Here is an 18,472-nt window from a genome sequence, read left to right as displayed (position 1 = left end):
ACGTACCACGTGCCATAGATTTTGCTGTGGCTATTTATTTTAAATTTTTCATTTTATGGTTTTATTTATTTAAGATTTTTTTATGTTGTATTAATCTTTTAAAAATACACATCCCCTGTACACCTTCTGGAAATAAAATCAAAATAAAAGCACTGAGGGAGAAATTTATATGTGATCATATGGTGGTCACGTGACCCGACGCAGCGGCCCAGGCAGCATCAGAGAATCAGAGACAGCAGCGCTAAAAACACACTCATCTGACATCCACACTCACAGGTAACGATCACAACGGGTTCGTTTGGGTTTCCTTATCATCCCTAGACCGGTTCCGTTCTCCTAGCACGTCCTGTTATTGTATTTTATAGTGGAAAAACAATGAGGGAGCGCGTGAAGTGAGTGTAGCAGCGGAGCTAACAAAAGCCAGAGACGCAGAAATGCAGCAAAGATGATTTTATTAAACAACGGGGTATTTGCAAAGACGTTTTATTAGACGAATCAACCGGATACATGTACATATTTTATCTAGACGGATTTCTCAGAAGTGTCAGCTGTTAAGCTAACAAGCTCATATTGTAATCATCTGAGTTTATATTCTCCAGTTCATCGGGATCGTTTAATACATTCTTGATTCTCAAAATATTGGTGTTAATATTGTCGGCATTTTTAGGATGTTTGAGGCGTTTACGCGTAAACTAGAGCACTGAATGAGGGAACGTTTTCTTTTTAAATATTTAATCTTCTTTAATTCTTCGTTTTGTTTTGCTCTACTGTAGTCTCATCAGGAATTTTTGGAAATACTGAGGTGAAACGGCAAATTAAACCGCCATTTATTCCTAACCGAAAAAAGTATTTCTGCTACTTAGCAAACAAACGAATGTGTTTATATGTGGGTTTTGCGTTTTATACTGATATCTTCAACATCATACGAGACCTTTATGTTGTAAATATAATGCTCATGATCAATCAGAATCATTAATTGTGTTTATATTTCTGCCGTTGTCCTCTAAAAGGAATCCCCGACGCTGATTGGCCGGTGGCTCCTCTGATGCGATGACGACACAGGCGGAGCTGGCACTCCCGCGCTGGAGCAGCTGACGCGCAGGAGAATCCCGTGCGCGCGCTGCTGCAATGAGCACGAGGAGAGGAGCGTTTCATTCGTCGATGACGTCACTATGAGCGGGGCATCGGGCGTAATGACATCATGAGGTTAAGCTGCGAGCGTGAAGGAGGAGAAAGTTTTCTTTGAACTTGGATATTTTCGGCTCCTTGCTGTTTGGAATCGGACACACAGGTGAATTCTTACCAACTCCGTCCTCGATATTCTGCAGAAGGGCACTTGGTGTGTTTACGCCTGTCGGCATGACATAATTTATGTGCCTTGTTAGTAGTTTTATGCAGTTCTGCGGAAGCATTCGGGCCGAAAGTGGTTGTGAACTGGCAGCCGCTCTCACCTGGACCCCAAGGACCCGCCGGTGAGCAGGGTGACTTTGTGGATCTGCGTTCATCCGTTCGTGCAGGTATGTTTGCGGCAGTGGAGCACGGTCCTGTCCTGTGCAGCGACTCCAACATCCTGTGCCTGTCCTGGAAGGGTCGCGTGCCCCGGAGCGAGAAGGAGAAGCCCGTGTGCAGGAGGCGCTACTATGAGGAAGGCTGGCTGGCCACGGGGAACGGCAGGGGCGTCGTAGGCGTGACGTTCACCTCCAGCCACTGCAGGAGAGACCGAACCACCCCACAGCGCATCAACTTCAACCTGAGGGGACACAACAGTGAGGTGGGGAATTAGAAACATTACATAACAAGCATATGGCAGTCAAGGATGTTGTGTGAGGCAGATGAGCCTCCAGATTCAGGTTTCCCATGGCCAGATTAGAGAAAATACATTTTAATTATGTTGACTTGACAAAGATCTACTATTTAAGCTTCTTCTAAATTTTAAACAGTAATTTTAAAATAGTAGTTTTCAAGCTACAACCACCAAACTCGGGTCAGACTGCTCTGACTTGGTATGATATATGTTTTCTAACTGATCGGACCTGCGATTTTTGTTAAATGGACGATCAAAACTACGAAACGTCCCATAGACTTTTATTGAGGGGGTCAAAAGTTTTGTACAATAAGAGTAAGCGATCACTAACAAAGCTTGATGACTATCATAGGACATGTTAGCAACATTTAATTCATGCTAACAATTAAAACATGCTAGGAATGTGTCAATTCAAGCTAGCAGTGTATTAAAATCACGTTAACATGTTAAATCATGTCAGTGACATGTTAACGTATGCTAGCATTGTGTTAAATCATGGTAGCGACATGTTAATCATGTTAGTAATGCTAACAAAATGATAAAACATGCTAGCAGTGTGTTAAATGATTTTAACAACAAAATGCTAAAACATGTTAGCAGTGTGTTAAATAATATTAACAACATGTTAGGAACATGTTAACAAAATGCTAATATTGTTAACATGTTAAGTGTTAGCAAAGTGTTAAAATTTGATAGCAACATGCTAACAACAATGCTAATCATGTTAGCAATGTGTTAAAACATGTTAGCAACATGTTAACAAAATGTTAATATTGTTAACGTGTTAAAACGTGCTGGTAACGTGTTAAAACGTGCTAGCAACGTGTTAAAATGTTAATATTGTTAACGTGTTAAAACGTGCTAGCAATGTGTTAACAAAATGTTAATATTTGTTAACGTGTTAAAACGTGCTAGCAGCGTGTTAAAATGTGTTAGCAACATGTTAAATCATGTTAGCAACATGTTAAAACATGCTAACAATGTGTTAAACCATGTTAGTAACATTGTTTTGACTTTCTCGAGTAAAACGTTCAAGCTTTTCAGAGTTATTTTAAACTGTCAGACCAGGCTTTCTCAAGCCAACATCAAAGTTTGTCATCAAACTTTACGCATCTAGTGCAACAATTTTAAAGCCTGAAAAAGTAAATATAATAGCCATTTTATCAGCCATCAATAACTTGCTCATATCGGTCGATCTCTTGTGAATATAATTTTTTATTTTTGCTTATGTTTTGCTTGGTTAAAAATATTTAAAATGTCTTAATTCAAATTTGCATTAAAATTGCATTAAGAAAATTCATGCTAGCAAGTGAAGTAATTTAAATATATTAATTCCATCAATTGAACAAGTCATGAGTCAAAAGGTGTGAGAACTTTATAAAGTACACACTGATGTCATTTAAATCTTATTAAATGCATATTATTTTTAAGAAACACATTTTAGCAGCATCGAGTGAATCATAAAATGGCTCACAGACAGTGTTAATGAATATGATACGGCCTCATGTGTTTGTTGAGCCGTTGAATCGTGGCTAGCGCAGGACAGATGTGCACTGGGGTGTGAAATCCATCATGGGCAGCTGTATAATTTCCCCTCCTGACAGCCGGCTGATGACGCTGGTTAATGAGATCTGTCAGGTGATGAGGTATGAGACCTCATTAGCACTGACCATCTCTCATCTGAACCTCAACCAGAATATGATATTCTGCGTTACTGTGTGTAAAGGAAACAAAATTCATGCTATTATTGTAATGTGGGCTAGAATCAGAGTTTCTTGTGTTTTTATATGCAAAAACACGTTCTAACAGTTCTCGATGTTTTATCTGATCAAAAACATTGGGATTTGTGCATCTAATGCTCCAAAAAAAGTAACAAGACACCAAAGTGTCGTTCATGTGCTTTGCTTCTTTCTCCTGAGCGCTTTCTTTCATCATGCAAGTGTCCATCACACATGAACAGAGCAGAAAATAGATGAGGATAAAAATAAACCAGCTGTAATCTGTACTCTGTTGGGATTCTTAACCTTGTTGCATCTTTAAAGCGTCTCGTCATCTGCCTCTGATATGAAGCGCTTCAGACGGCTGCTGCTTCTGTTCTCATTCTCACAAACATCTGTAAAGTGAGGCCAAATGGCACTAAAAATAGTAGTTTGGGAGAAAAGAAATGTTATCTGGTTTAGTTGGCAGCCCATTTAGAGCACACAATGTGTGAACATTTATTTGTGTTTTTGAAATATGGGATAATTTGAGCTCCTTTTCTCTTTTTCACTCTCTTCACGCTGCACTTTTTCATACAGTGAAAGCAGACAGTGACAAAAATACAAATCAAAGTACCATAAAACTATTCCAGGAGATTTTATTTTCTCCTTGTGTTCTGCTAAAGAAAGAAAAAACATAAAACAATGACTGTGAGTAAATGGTGACAGAATAAATATTTCTGGGTGAACGATCCTCTCATTATAAGGTGCAAAGATAATTTTCATGTTCTCCACGCAGCTTTTGTCCTCTTACAAATTAAGTCCATCTTATGTAACCAGATCATGTGTCGCGTCTGAGGTTAAGAGAGAATCTGTTCTTCATTCAGACTGTAAACAAGTCTTCATGCTTGTGAATATATTACATTAAATATGGGTTCCAACTCCAGCATTTCAGTTTCTCTATTGGTTCGCCATTTCATGTCCAATCTAGTTCGCAACAACACTTATTATAACAGAAAACCAAAAGTTCTCCTATTATGAATTTTCAAACATTCCCTTTCATGCAGTGTGTAATAGAGCCGTTTATGAATGTAAAAGCTCTGCAAATTTTCAAATAGTAAAGTGCACGACAAATAAAGTTATTTGCTGTTTCTCAATTACAAGAACACAAAGAACGGACTTGTGTTCTCTTGGAATCCGTCCTGCCAGGCTACCTTGAAAGAACGAACTCTAAAGGATGCAGAATGCATTCTTGTGAGAATTACGGCCCTCTGAAATCTGTTTTTTTTTTTTTTTACCAAATTCCATTTTTTCTTTTCTGTTTTAATTTTTCTGGATTCCGTTTTTTTCCGTTTAAAATTTTTTTGGACTTCAATTTAATGGTTAAATAAAATTTTTGTCATCAAAAAGCATGTCTAATTAATTGAATTAATAAAAAACAACAATTTATTATTATTTTATTTAGGGCTTTACATTAATATGGTCCTTTGAAATACTTTTTATTTTGTCCCAAATTCCATTTTATTTTTTTTCCATTTCGATTTTTCTGGATTCTGTTTTTCTTTTTTTTTTTTTCTCATTTAAATTTTTGTTTTGGATTCCATTTTAATGGTTAAATTAAATTTTAGTAATGAGCAAGCATGTCTAATTAATTGAAATCATGAGACTTATACAGTGTAACATCAATTTATTAAAAGTTTAACAAAAATTACATCTTAGGGCGATTTTAAATTGTTTTTTTTGTTTTTTTTCCTCAAATTCCGTTTTATTTTTATGAAATTCTGTGTTTTCTGTTTTAAGTTTTCTGGATTATATTTTAATGGTTAAATTAAATTTTAATAATCGAAAAGCATGTCTAATTAATTGAATTCATAAAACAAATTATTATTAATTTTTTTAGGACACTACAATAATAGGGTCCTATGAATTTTTTTTTTCCCAAGAAATTCTGTGTTATTTTAATTTTTCTGGCAGTGAAATGAAGGCATAAAAGATTAATTTATCTTTTAATAATATTAAATTAAACTCTTTTATGTTAAACAAAGTGCTGCACAACAGAGCTTTACTGTTAAAATTAAAACATGGAAGAAAAATTGTGGTTATTCCTTAAATGAAGTTTATAAAAAAAAGTTATACAGTAAATTCCATTTTTATGACTGGATTCCGCAAGTTAAGCTTTGATAAGATTGATACGGTAAAACCGACGCCATCGTTACTGTTCGTATTACCGTGTATCAACTTGTGCTGAGAAAGCTGGGATTCAGATATGCTAATGAGCGTTTGGTTTCTGACCAATCAGAGCAGAGCAGCTCTCAGAAAGGCGGGGTTTAGAGAGACCGAATCTTTGAACGAACCGTTTCAGACACTGAGAGAAAAGAGCTGATGCTGCAGTGGATATTATGAGAAAATTAAAGTGTTTTTCTTGGATTTGTGTTAATCAGTTGTAGGAGACTCAATTTATTTTAAAATATTGCTATTTTAAAATGTCACGTGTTCAACACGTGTCTCAACACGCAGTAGTGAGTTAATAAAGCAGGTGATTAGCGACTCTTTCTGTGGCTTTGGGTTTCTTCAGCACCTGCTGCTGTAATCCCAGCATTTGTACAAATCTTTAGTCTTATCTTATGACGCTTGATCCAGCAAAGCGCTGCGTCACTGTCTGACCGAGCAGAACGGCTCTGATCTCTGCTCTCAATATAGACCCAAGTGTTCTTACCTGCGTCTCTGGCCTGATGGGTTTGTTCACGCACTGTTTACACGCAGTGCAGTGTGTGTTTGCGAATTAGTGTTTCGCACACTCATATCGGTCGATCACTTAATATAAATATATACATTTTTATTTTCACTTATGTTTTGCTTGGTTCTAAAATATCTAGTTTTAAATCAGATAAAACTAATATTTTTGGGAATAAACGTTAAGAAGTGTTTCCTGTTGCTCTTGTAGGTTGTGTTGGTGAGATGGAACGAACCCTTTCAGAAGCTGGCGACCTGTGACACAGACGGCGGGATCTTTGTTTGGATCCAGTATGAGGGCCGCTGGTCTGTAGAGCTGGTCAATGACAGAGGAGCTCAGGTGAGGTTTAGACCGTCCTAAAGCTCCCGTTCGTGTTCTCGCCCACAGATGAGGTGTTTAATTTGCTGTACCTGCGCAGGTGAGCGACTTCACGTGGTCACATGACGGCACGCAGGCTCTGATCTCCTACCGCGATGGTTTTGTGCTGGTGGGGTCGGTGAGCGGTCAGCGCCACTGGTCCTCTGAAATCAACCTGGAGAGTCAGATCACCTGTGGGATTTGGACCCCTGATGACCAGCAGGTAACGACCGCTTTACTGATCTGTGAAGTAGGGCTGTACGAAATCAGTTTTATTTTTTCCCAAAAATCCCAAATTGGATTCTGTTTGAAACTTTCTGCATTCCATTTGAATGGTTATTTTAAATTTAAAATGAATCAAAAAGCATGTCTTATTAATTAAAATAATGAAATTTATGCAATTTTTAACAATTTAATTTAGTAATAAAATGTTAACAAAAATAAAATTTTTAGGGATTTTTTTAAATCATTTTTTCCCCATATTCCACTTTTCTCTGGACTTTGTTAATGGTTTAATTCAGTTTTAATAATCAGAAAGCATATCTAATCAATTAAAATCATGCAATTCATACAATTTAACAGCATTTTATTAAAAGGTTAACAAAAATTACATTTTTAGGGCCTTATGAAATGTTTTATTTTTTCCCAAAATCCATTTTTTCCATTTAATTTTTGTGTGGATTCCGTTTAGTTGGTTTAGTTCAGTTTTGATAATCAAAAAAACATGTCTAATTAATTAAAATCATGAAACATGCAATTTAACAACAATTTAATTAAATAATAAAAGTTTAACATAAAATTTTTTTGAATGAAATCCCTATAGTCAGGTTATTTTTAGTTCTCAGTTTTTCTGGATTGTCACGAATCTTATACAATTTAACAGCAATTTATTAAAAGTTTAACAAAAATGACATTTTTAGGGCCCTATGAAATATTCATTAAATATTTGTTTTCCCAAATTCTGTGTTTTCCGTTTTAATTTCTGTTGATTCTGTTTTAATGGTTAAACTCAATTTTTATAATCAAAATGTCTCAACTGAATTCATAAAACTTTAACAATTTAATAATTTCTTTTTTTTTTTTCTATAATAGGAATGTTTTATTTTTTCATAAATTCAATTCAACATTCATTTTCTATTATTCTATCATCCGTTGTCTATTATTTTTCTAGATTTATGATTTAATACAAATTTATTATCAAAAACGATGGTAATCAAATGAAGCCATGAAACCTAAAAATCTTTCAAAATGCAATCAAATGAAATTTAGCAAACATATATTAATAATAAAACATGTATTTAAAACGGTTTTGCAGTTGAGTGACTTTGATTTTCTGGCGGCATTAGAGTTCAGATTATTTTGTAAAATATATATTCCGTAAAATATATTATTTGCTTTTCATAATCTGTGAGTGTCTTCTTTAAAAAGAGACCAACCTTAGGTTTGTATTCCAAAGCATTTATGAATTTATAGTCGTTTAAGTTCAGAAAGGGAGGTGACAGTGAACAGGTTGAATTCGATTTTAAACTCTGCTGTTGTTTTGAACCCCAGGTGTTGTTTGGCACGGCGGACGGGCAGGTGATCGTCATGGACTGTCACGGGCGGATGTTGGCTCATATCTTGCTCCATGAGGCCGAGGGCATCGCCAGTATGGCGTGGAATTATCCCAGCTTTCTCGTGGAGGACAGCAGCGAGAGCGACACGGACTCGGATGATTACACGCCTCTGCATGGTAACGCCGGGTCGCCTTCGTACTCTTTAGTCACAAAAAAATCTATGTTTACAGCTCACTTCAGGAGGCATATTGATTTTGGGTTTATGTTGGGATTGTTAAAGTGCAGTCAAGGGAAGAGATTTATAATCGTACAGCCTCTTCTCATGACATGCTTTTATTACAAGCATACAAAACAAACCATTAACGCAATAATGTTCTAGTGTTTTTCAGGCTGTAGTTTCCTTTAGTAAATAATGCAGCAGTACAACTAAGTGTTATTTTATAGTTTTATTAATAATTTGAAGTAGCTTTTATTTGTATACATCAGTGCATCCCTAGTTAACTGTAGCAACCCCCAAAACACCCCTTTTCTGTCCAGTGCACAGTCTGAAGCCGGTGTTGACGGTCTGCTTCACGTCTGGAGACATCAGTTTGATGAGCAACTATGATGACCTCTCACCTACGTTAATACGCACTGGCCTCAAAGGTTGTTCCTTTATATATTTCATCTGTTTATTTTGTCTTCCGTAGAGCTGCTTTACAGCAGAATTTATATTTCATGTAGAAAATTGCATTGATTCTGTTATTCTCCTGTTTCTTACTGTGAAGCTGTTTTAAAACGATCTGTGTTGTATAAGAGAACAGAATGGTGTCTATTGAAATGCAAATTGATTTCCTGTATAACGAGTCTGTTATTAGACTGCAGAGGGGAAATCAATACAATCTAAACGAATTATTGTTTCCTGAATCAATACACTGATTCCATGTATAAATATGTGAATGGTTGTTATTACTTTGCTATTTTTTTTTTTTTTTTTTTTTTTTAAGTGCCCAATTATGCTATTTTAAAAGTTCTTAATTGTGTCTCCTACAACAGGTTCACATTCATCCAAGATCAAAAAACACTTTAATTTTCTCATAAATATCCATTGCAGCATCAGTATCTTGAATGATTCGGTCTCTCTAAACCTCGCTTCAGTTTAGAATTAATTCTCTCTTTTAGGAGACAATTACTCCATTTTTCTCCATTTATGAAACTTTTACATTCCTTTTAGCAGACCTTTTACATTCACAAACACCTTTACTACACACTACATGAAACGTCACATCCAAAAAAGCATAAAAGGGGCACTTTATATGTTTTTACTGATAATAAAATGATGTATAAAGTACTCTCTGATGTGTGTGTATGTCAGATGTGGTCGTGCAGTGGTGCTCTCAGGGCGACTTGCTGGCTGTTGCTGGGATGGAGAGACTTGTAATGACCTCTGATCTTTCCCAAGTGACCCGAAATGCCATTGTAAAGTTTTACAATGTTCATGGTGAAAACATTTACTCACTGGAAACACCTGCTCAGGTGAGGGTTTGCTCATATAAACACAAACAATAATATAATGGACCCTTTTCACTGACTGTAATTAAGCATTTGCACACTGAAAAAAAATGGTTTAGAAACAATTTTCACTCAGAAACTCCATAACAATTTTTGGTTTTGTTCCTCCTTTGTAAATCACACAGATGAAACCTAATCTCATGTGTTTCTGCATTTGTATTCAGAGGCCGATCAGTACTCTGTGTTGGGGCCATCGAGACTCGCGTCTGTTTCTTGCTTGTGGCCCGGCGCTGTACGTGCTTCGTGTCGAACACAGAGTCGCCAGCCTGCAGCTGCTCTGCCAACAGGTCATTGCCAGTGCGGTTCATGAGGAGAAAGACGTGGCCAAGCTCAGCATGCCCTCTCGCCTAAGCACATACGTGTCTTCTGCCTTTGCTCCCACCGTTAAGGTACAAACTTAAGATCTCTTGCATTTTACAGGCTCAGCCCAGTGTCTGCACCTTGGTTGGAAAGAGAATACCCTTAACACTTGCTTCCCATTCTTACATCTATTTTTGTTTCTGGCACCCTTTTTAGCCTCCGATCCCAGATCCCAACAACATGCGAGACTTTGTTAGTTATCCGACATCAGGAAATGAACGTTTGCACTGCACCATGAAGCGCACCGAGGACAACCCTGAGGTCGGCGGTCCATGCTACACCTTGTATCTAGAGTATCTAGGGGGGCTTGTTCCTATTCTAAAAGGCCGTAGGATTAGCAAACTTCGCCCTGAATTTGTCATCATGGACCCAAAGACTGATGGGAAAACAGGTGGGTTTATATATTAAGTACATGTAGTAGATTTTGGCCAACTGTACCAAAATGCCATACTGGTTTTTGTTCCTCATTGGCTCAAATTGTTTCCTTATCACAGATGAAGTCTACGGCAACAACTTCATCCCCTCCATGATTGACAGCTGCAATTGCTCAGATTCTAGTGACATTGAGCTCAATGATGATTGGGTTGGAAAGAAATCACCAAAGATCTCCAGAGGGAGCAAGTCTCCCAAACTTCCCAGGTACTGCATGTTGTTTTAGATTTGTGAGAACATTGATAGGGAACGTGTCTTCAGAATTGCACTGAGGATCCACATGTTTTGTTTAACACTATTAGACTGCATGCTGCTACAAACTCACCTTGAACTTTTTTTCTTCATTTGCTACCTTCTCTGTAGAGACTTAGTGTGTCCCTTTACCAACAGGATAAATATAGACCCCCGTAAATCCCCAAAGCTCTCCCGCACCACACAGGAAATATCCCGATCGCCACGGTTGCCCATTCGCAAGCCCTCCATTGGCTCTCCAAGTCTGACTCGGCGAGAGTTTCCCCTAGATGACATCACACAGGTACTGCATTTTTACAGCTAAATTATAGACCATATTGTATATGTATTAGCACACAGAATGTTTCCTTCTTAAAATGTATGTCTCCTTACATTTTAGCACAATTATCTCGCGCAAGTTACGTCTAACATATGGGGAACAAAGTTCAAAATTGTGGGGCTTGCAGCATTTTTGCCAACAAATCTTGGTGCAGGTATTGTATTTTTTCAGTAATATGAACCACAAGATATGTGATTATACTACATTTATTTATACATCCCACTTTGTCTAACTTAATATACATTTCCCGTCTTACTAGTTATCTACAAGACGAGTCTGCTTCACCTCCAGCCCAGACAGATGACCATCTACCTCCCTGAGGTGAGGAAGATCTCAGTGGAATACATTAACCTACCTATGTTTAGTCCTAATGTCTTCAGTGAGGATGAGGATGACCTGCCTGTCACAGGAGCATCAGGAATCACTGATGATAATCCACCTTGCACTGTCAACATACCTATCGCCCCCATACATAGCCCTGCCCAAGCCATGTCCCCAACCCAAAGCATTGGCCTAGTCCAGTCTCTACTAGCCAATCAAAACGTCCAGTTGGATGTATTGTCCAATCCAACATCGACTGTGGCACCACCTGGGGTGTCTGTGTCTGACCAAGGACAGCAGGACACTGTGCTCACGGCACAGTATACTGTTCCTGCCAGGTATTCTAGTCCTGGCCAGGTTATCTTTGGAGGTATGGACGTTGGTCGGCTTTTAGTTGTGCAATCCCAACAGCAGCAGCAGCAATCACAGCAGCAACAACAGCAGCAACAACAACAACAACAGCTGCAACAACATTATCAACAACAGCAGCTGCAGCAACAGCTTCAACAATATCAGCTGCAGCAGCAACAGTTGCTGCAGCATCAGCACATGCAGCAACAGCAGCAGCAACACATGCAACAGCAGATCCAACAGATGCAGCAACAACAGCAAATGCAGCAACAGCTTCAGCATCAAATCCAACAGCAGCATCTGCAAATGCAACTGCAGCTGCAGCACCAGCAAATGCAGCAGCAGTTGCAACAGCAGCATCAGATCCAAATCCCTGTCCCAACTTTGCCCTCAGGTCAACCGTCATGCCCAGTGATTCAGCTTCCGCAGAGTACAATACCAGTCGCTCCCCCTACAGCAGAGCACAGTACAGAGCGGGGGGAGCATGAACTCCTGCTTAAAATAAAAACTACTCGTTCTGCCCCACAACTGGCTGAGGGTGATGCAGTGGTTTTTACTGCCCCTCTTGAGATTAGCAAAATGAACCCGCCCCCTCCTTACCCTGGCACAGTTGCTGCTGCAGTGGCAGCTGCAACAGCTGCAGGTTCGGCCGCTGCTTCTACGAGTTCCGCCTCTGGGGTAGCGGGAAGCAACACTAGCACTCCATCCTCAGGGGAAGTTTGTCTAAAGAAAGGGGATTTGACTCTGTATCCACCTGGTGCGCAGGCAACTCAGTACCCAACCCCACTGGGCTACGAACGCATCACCACATTTGACAGCAGTGGAAATGTGGAGGAGGTGTGCCGTCCCCGCATGCGACTTGTTTGCAACCAGAATGTTTACACGCTGCAGGGCCCAGGAAGCTCTGCCACCCTCAGGGTCTCATCATCTTCCTCTGCTGTAGAGGGGAAGAAGGTGCAGCTGCCCTATGCCTCAGCCACGTTGAACCGTCTCACTGTGCCCAGATACTCTATACCAAGCGGGGACCCACCACCTTACCCTGACACAGCCAATGCGGTTGGAGCAGGGCGGAACCCTGGCCAGAGACTGGACAGCAGCTTGATTCATGCAACCTTGAGGCGGAACAGTCGGGAAGCTGCGCTGAAGGTTTCTCAGATGCTGGATCCCCAGAGGACACTTCCCTCCAAGGCCAAAGCCAATACTTTGTCTGCTTCATACCAGCCGAGAGGACCGACAGCTCTTTATACTTGCAGTCAGTGCAGTAGTAATGGTGGTATCAGCAGTGGGGCTACCAGCAGTGGAAGTAATGGAATAGCTGGGGGGACGATCATTAGGCAAGATTTCCCACCAACTGGGGGTGGTGCACCTCACAGCACTGTCATAGTGCACTCCAACAGTGCCTCGCCTCTGCCTTCCCAATCCTCCTACAATTTGCTCAGTATGGATGGCTCCAGTGGTGGCGGAAACAGAGACAGGGCTGACTATATCAACTCTGCCTTTACAGAGGATGAGGCATTGAATCAGTCTCTGAGGCAAATGGCTCTTAATACGGAGGTAGTGAGTTTGACAGTCAAACGGCCACCTCCGTATCAATGGGATCCATCTTCTACGGAAGAGATTTGGGTTCCTCAAGAGCGTACAGCGACTCTGCCCACCTCTGGTCCTCCTACATCCCACAAACCTCCCCCACTCGTGCTTAGCCCTGCACAGCATCTGGATGTTTCCCGTCTTCCGTTTGTCCTCTCGCCTAAGTCTCCAACAAGTCCTAATGTCACAACTTTCCAACCACCAGGAGCTTATCAGATTGCACTGCCCTATCCACCAAGTGCAGCCTACAGTGGTCCCTCTCTACAGAATGTGCAAGCTTCTCCACGTCCTCCCTCTCCAAAAGAGGTGGTTCCTCCACTTTCCTTTTCCCAGCAAGACCAGGCTGTGGTCTTGCCACCTGGTTATCCGCCAAATTTGCCCAACCTTGCTTGCTTCCCACCAATGTACCCTGGGACAGCTTCTTGTTCTAGTCTGCCTGTGACTCCCATTCCTCTTCATCCATGGGGTTCTTACAACCCCTGTCCACCCATGCCAAGCCCCCCAGGTCCTGCCCCTTCCCTTCCACCAAAGACCTCCCACATGCTGGATAAGCCTGTTCTTTCTCCTCCCCCTCAACCACCCCCTCTTCCTTCGCCGCCTCCAGACCTCCAGAGTGTGGTCAGTCCCCCAGAAGCTATCGCTGAAGCTGGGGAAGGCTTTCAAGAGGTGCTCTCACTGAACGAAAGCCCGGTTCCCCAAAGAGCAGACAGGTTTGGCAAGAAGAACCGAAAGCGGTTGGACAACAGTCGGACAGATGAAGCCAATGTTCCAGCAATCGCAGAGGGAGGAAACAAGTCCAAAAAAGAGGGCCGTGCCCTTGGTGACTTCAACTCCCTCATCTCCAGTCCAAGGTTAGGTGGACGAGACAAGAAGAAACCTAAAGGCCAGAAAGAGCAGCTGAAAGCCAAAAAGCTAAGCAAGGCCACCACGAATGAGTTCCAGGACAGCTCAGAGAGTGAGCCAGAGCTCTTCATCAGCGGTGATGAGCTAATGAACCAGAGCCAGAGTGGTAAAAAGAGTTGGAAAGGTAAAAGGAACTTGCGGGCAGGAGGCTGCGAGCTGGACGAAATCAAATGCCGAAAGGCTAATGAGAAAGAGGACCGTGGCCTCGGCAGCCAGGGGTTCGTCTACATTATGGCCAACAAACAGCCTCTTTGGAATGAAGCCACGCAGGTCTACCAACTGGACTTTGGAGGGAGAGTCACGCAGGAATCGGCAAAGAACTTCCAGATTGAGCTTGAGGGGAGACAGGTACGCGAGATATCTATTGCCTTTCATAGAAGCTTTATGGCTCTTTTCTACTGCGTGGTACGACTCGGCATGGCACGGCTCGCTTTACTTTGGCTCGGTTTGCTTTTACACTGCAGTTTAGTACCGCATCAAAATGGGTGGGATTATAGGCTTATCGTTATAGTTGTACTGCCGTGGATCTGCTCCTCGGCTACCAACAAGAGGAACGTCTGCACCTCGTCTACTGACCAAGATACAGCCATTTCTTTTTTCAAGTTGCGTAGGATGGTCATTTAAAGCAAGTCGTTCTAGTGGGTTTGGTATCTCGTGTCGCAAATCCAATGACACTGGTAGTGGCGATTCTCTCTGACCAATCAGTGATCTGCAATGTTTACACGTCACATTTTAGTATCGGTATGGCTCGCTTGGAACCTCAACCGACTTAAGTGAGCCGTACCTAGCCGTGCCATGCAGTGGAAAAGCGCCATTAGTCTCGTTTGGTTGCCTATATACACTTGGTAACCTCTAACCTATTTTGTTCCGTCTAGGTGATGCAGTTCGGAAGGATCGATGGGAATGCATACATCCTTGACTTTCAATACCCCTTCTCAGCTGTGCAAGCTTTTGCTGTAGCACTTGCTAATGTCACCCAGCGCCTCAAGTGATCGACTGGGCATGAACACTTTAGCCAATTATACCATTTCTTTCTTTGCTCTCTGTTGTTTTTTTTCCCAGTTTAAGATGCAGTACTAATACTTGAAAACTACATCTGGGAAGTAATTGCCACATTTTCCAAGTGTTAGCGGTACTACTGGGCACTGAAATCAATTGCTGTACAACATACTGTCATTTTACTAATTTTTTTTGCATAAGATACTAATGATACTTTGAGGAGGTCATATCTAAACTCACTTCCAGGGACTTTACCCTTGGAGTTCAATTGCTAGCATCTGATTAGATGCTTTTTGGCTTGCAGTCATAAAATGTATTTTATTAACAAATAGTAAGACTGAATATCCAGTCTGTAGCTGTACTCTCTGTTAGGATGGACTTGCTTTGGCAGACAGAAAACCGAATAAGCTCAACGGTGAAACCATTGATGCTGTATTCATTAGCACTCTAGATGTTTTTAGTGAATAATTCCTCTTGAATGTTTTTTTGTTAATCACTATTTGATCATCCACACTTTTTTTTTTTTTGTACTGCCCTGCATGTAATTTTATTTTCGACACTCACATGGCCCCCCCTAAAAAATGAAGTGACTGCCCCCTGCTGACGCTTCTGTGAAGTGATTTTGTGTAATGGCTCTCAAGCCACATTTAGTCCACCTCAACATGTGCAAAACAAGCAACAGGAGATATTTTTCTACCGTGTTACAACAATGTCATTTCATACCTGTTATTTTTTTGAAAATGATGTTTGTGCGACACGTTCTGTTATCAGTGCTAAGAATATCACAGTGTTAGATGAAACCCTGTAGTACGAATAGAAATTCAGCAGTAGGTTTGTGAGGAACAGCAATGAGAAATATATCATTCAGTACTCCACGATACATGGAGGATTATGATTCTCTATGAATATATGGAGACACTTAATGTTTTTAGTTTTATTTGATTTGCCTTCTATCAATAAAACAAGCAAGTGATAAAGAATACAGCATGAATAGACAAGTCCAGAAAAGAGTGAATTTAACAGGTCGGTCATTACATTTCATTTATAGTGTTTTTGAAAGAATTAGTCAGTATTTGTGATCAGAACCAACACGTTTGTGCACGTTTGTCTGTCTTATGTCTTTTGTAAAGAGTAGTTTTGTTTTTTGGGGTTAACGTGGTGATTATTTTGGCCTTTCACCAGGATTCCTTTCCGACGGTGAATCGAGAATTAGTTTGTGTTCTTAACGGAAGAGTTTATTTATTTATTTATGTCTTGTTTGTTTATTGTGCAATATTGTCAAGACTAATGCTTTCTTTAACCGTTGAACTTCTCAAGACAGCCGTTCACGATAAACGTGTGGCGTTTAATCCACCTTTTGTAAGTGTGAACATTATTTATGTATAAAGGACTCTTCGGCTTGGTGTTGTGTGTGTGTGTGTGTGTGTGTGTGTATATTACGTGGATGATGCTGAATTGGTGGCGGTGGGTTTTGGTGTCATTTGCTCATGCGGTTTGAAGGTGATTGTGGTTACGGTGTGGCGTGTAGTAAAGTGACCATGGATGGGTTTGTCACGTGTGTTTTTGTATCGAAACCAGATCAGCAGCACAACCCTTCTCACTGAGAGAAATGCTTTTTAACTGTTACATCACATACTTCATTTTACCCATGTGTGTCTCTACTATGTACTGAATTGATTGATGGTCTGTGTTGGGTTTTATTGTACAATTATGTGCTTGGTATTCGTAGGAATAGGTCAAAAAGATTTGGAGATGAAGGAAAAACTGACTGAATGTGTGCATTGAACGGTACAAAGGCATGCTTGGTAAATGAACTTGTTTTTTAAAGTATGTGTTTGTTTTCGAAGGGTGAGCATGGAATGGCTTTGGGATTGAAGACGCACGTCATAGTTCGTTATAATTGCAACTCATTTAAGAATTCACGTTTGCTTTCGTTTGCTGAAATGTGTCCATTCTGTCTAAAATAAATGAAATCACCCATGATGCCATTTGGTTTTGAGGTGACTGCTTGGCAGGAAAGTTTCATGTGGACTTGTTTCAGTTATTTTTGGAAGTGTCTTTATCTGTTTATTTGCTCTATATACTGTATATTAAAGGGGAATCCTTTGCTTTGCTATAATTCCCCCTTTTTTTGACTCTTATTTTGTAATCAGACTCTGGGGTTTGGGGTTAGGCGTAACTAACTTGAAGCCTATATGCACTAGGGTTTGCATTGTACTGTAATGAACAGTTTTGTTGTTCCTCAAAAGCTGAATTGTGTCCTTTGTCGGTGTGTAGCCCAATAAAGTGTACAGGTTGAAATATCTCTCCTCGATCATTGAGTTCATGAGCAAAACATAAACATACTGATGTTGTTTAAGCAATTTCAATACACATTTGCATGCTTTTGTCACTAACAAAAGTACAATGGTGAAACGTGATTTTTAATATGAAGTACCATGATTTGAAATGGCTTATGTTTATATTTTTAGTTGTTAATTTTATGCATTTTTGTGATTTTATTTTGTATTTATTTCCAGTTAATAATTTTAGCGCTTCAACTTATTTCAGTTTATTGCCAACTTTTCTTATTTTGGCTTGCTTTGTTTTCTTAACTGATGTTTCTATTTCATCACACACTGTGTTTTCTGTCTCATTTTTGTATAATTCAAACTAAAATCAGTGCATTATAATTTTTAAAATAAGCAAAACAATATAAACTCAAGCCACTTCATATTCAGGTAATTTTAAAGAATATTTTTACATCAGTTTTTAAGAATTATGCCTTTTATAAGGGGTTTCTCAACATCTTAATATTTATATCTGTGTGTGTGTGAGTGTGTATTTATATTTATATATTTATATTTTTTCATTTTTTTATATTTTTATATTTATATATAAATAAATATATACACATAGCTACACATTTGCTTGTTAAATGGTTCTCTGAAATATTAAATTCGCATTTTTTGTATAATTCAGTCTAAAACCAATTCATTTTATACATACTATATATATATATATTACATTTTTTTTATTATATATATATATAAATAAATATATACACAGCTACACAACATTTGCTTGTTAAATGGTTCTGTGAAATATTCACCAATGCATTATTTTAACACAATTTAGAGAATATTTATATAAAGATATACAATTATGATTTTTATTTGGGGTTTCTTAAATATTTTTATTTTTTCAAAGGACATGTTTGTCTCTATATTTAGTCCTTAGGGTAAGAGCCCTATTTAGTGAAACTCTCTC

At 39.5% G+C, this 18,472-nt stretch overlaps 1 protein-coding gene across 2 annotated transcripts; it reads left to right on the top strand.

Annotated features, from left to right (window-relative positions):
• Positions 1-115: 115 nt before the first annotated feature.
• On the top strand, positions 116-17,526 carry tulp4a (TUB like protein 4a). 2 transcript variants are annotated; one of them, XM_051889937.1, is made up of 15 exons: positions 116-276; positions 1,011-1,291; positions 1,386-1,771; positions 6,446-6,579; positions 6,659-6,815; positions 8,144-8,324; positions 8,686-8,793; positions 9,503-9,663; positions 9,864-10,088; positions 10,216-10,450; positions 10,554-10,698; positions 10,855-11,026; positions 11,123-11,216; positions 11,322-14,572; positions 15,100-17,526. In XM_051889937.1, the coding sequence occupies exons 3-15, from the start codon at positions 1,520-1,522 to the stop codon at positions 15,214-15,216; spliced, it is 5,232 nt and encodes a 1,743-aa protein (XP_051745897.1). In that variant the 5' UTR covers positions 116-276; positions 1,011-1,291; positions 1,386-1,519; the 3' UTR covers positions 15,217-17,526. The 2 variants fall into 2 exon arrangements, with proteins under 2 accessions (XP_051745897.1, XP_051745898.1); XM_051889938.1 differs by having other exon boundaries at positions 1,011-1,771; positions 10,882-11,026.
• The last annotated feature ends 946 nt before the right edge of the window (positions 17,527-18,472 follow it).

The sequence above is a fragment of the Ctenopharyngodon idella genome, chromosome 4, assembly GCF_019924925.1.
Source record: "Ctenopharyngodon idella isolate HZGC_01 chromosome 4, HZGC01, whole genome shotgun sequence".
In the NCBI taxonomy this organism is placed as follows: Eukaryota; Metazoa; Chordata; class Actinopteri; order Cypriniformes; family Xenocyprididae; genus Ctenopharyngodon; species Ctenopharyngodon idella.
Note: the sequence above shows the minus strand (reverse complement) of the source record. Positions and strands in the feature narration are given on the sequence as shown.

Bases quoted from the DNA above. Each gene is read 5' to 3' on its own strand.
- tulp4a (XM_051889937.1), top strand. From the start codon at position 1,520: ATGTTTGCGGCAGTGGAGCACGGTCCTGTCCTGTGCAGCGACTCCAAC. The intron at 8,325-8,685 runs GTAACGCCGGGT...TTTTCTGTCCAG, and splicing joins TGATTACACGCCTCTGCATG to TGCACAGTCTGAAGCCGGTG. The intron at 11,027-11,122 runs GTACTGCATTTT...CTTACATTTTAG, and splicing joins CCCTAGATGACATCACACAG to CACAATTATCTCGCGCAAGT.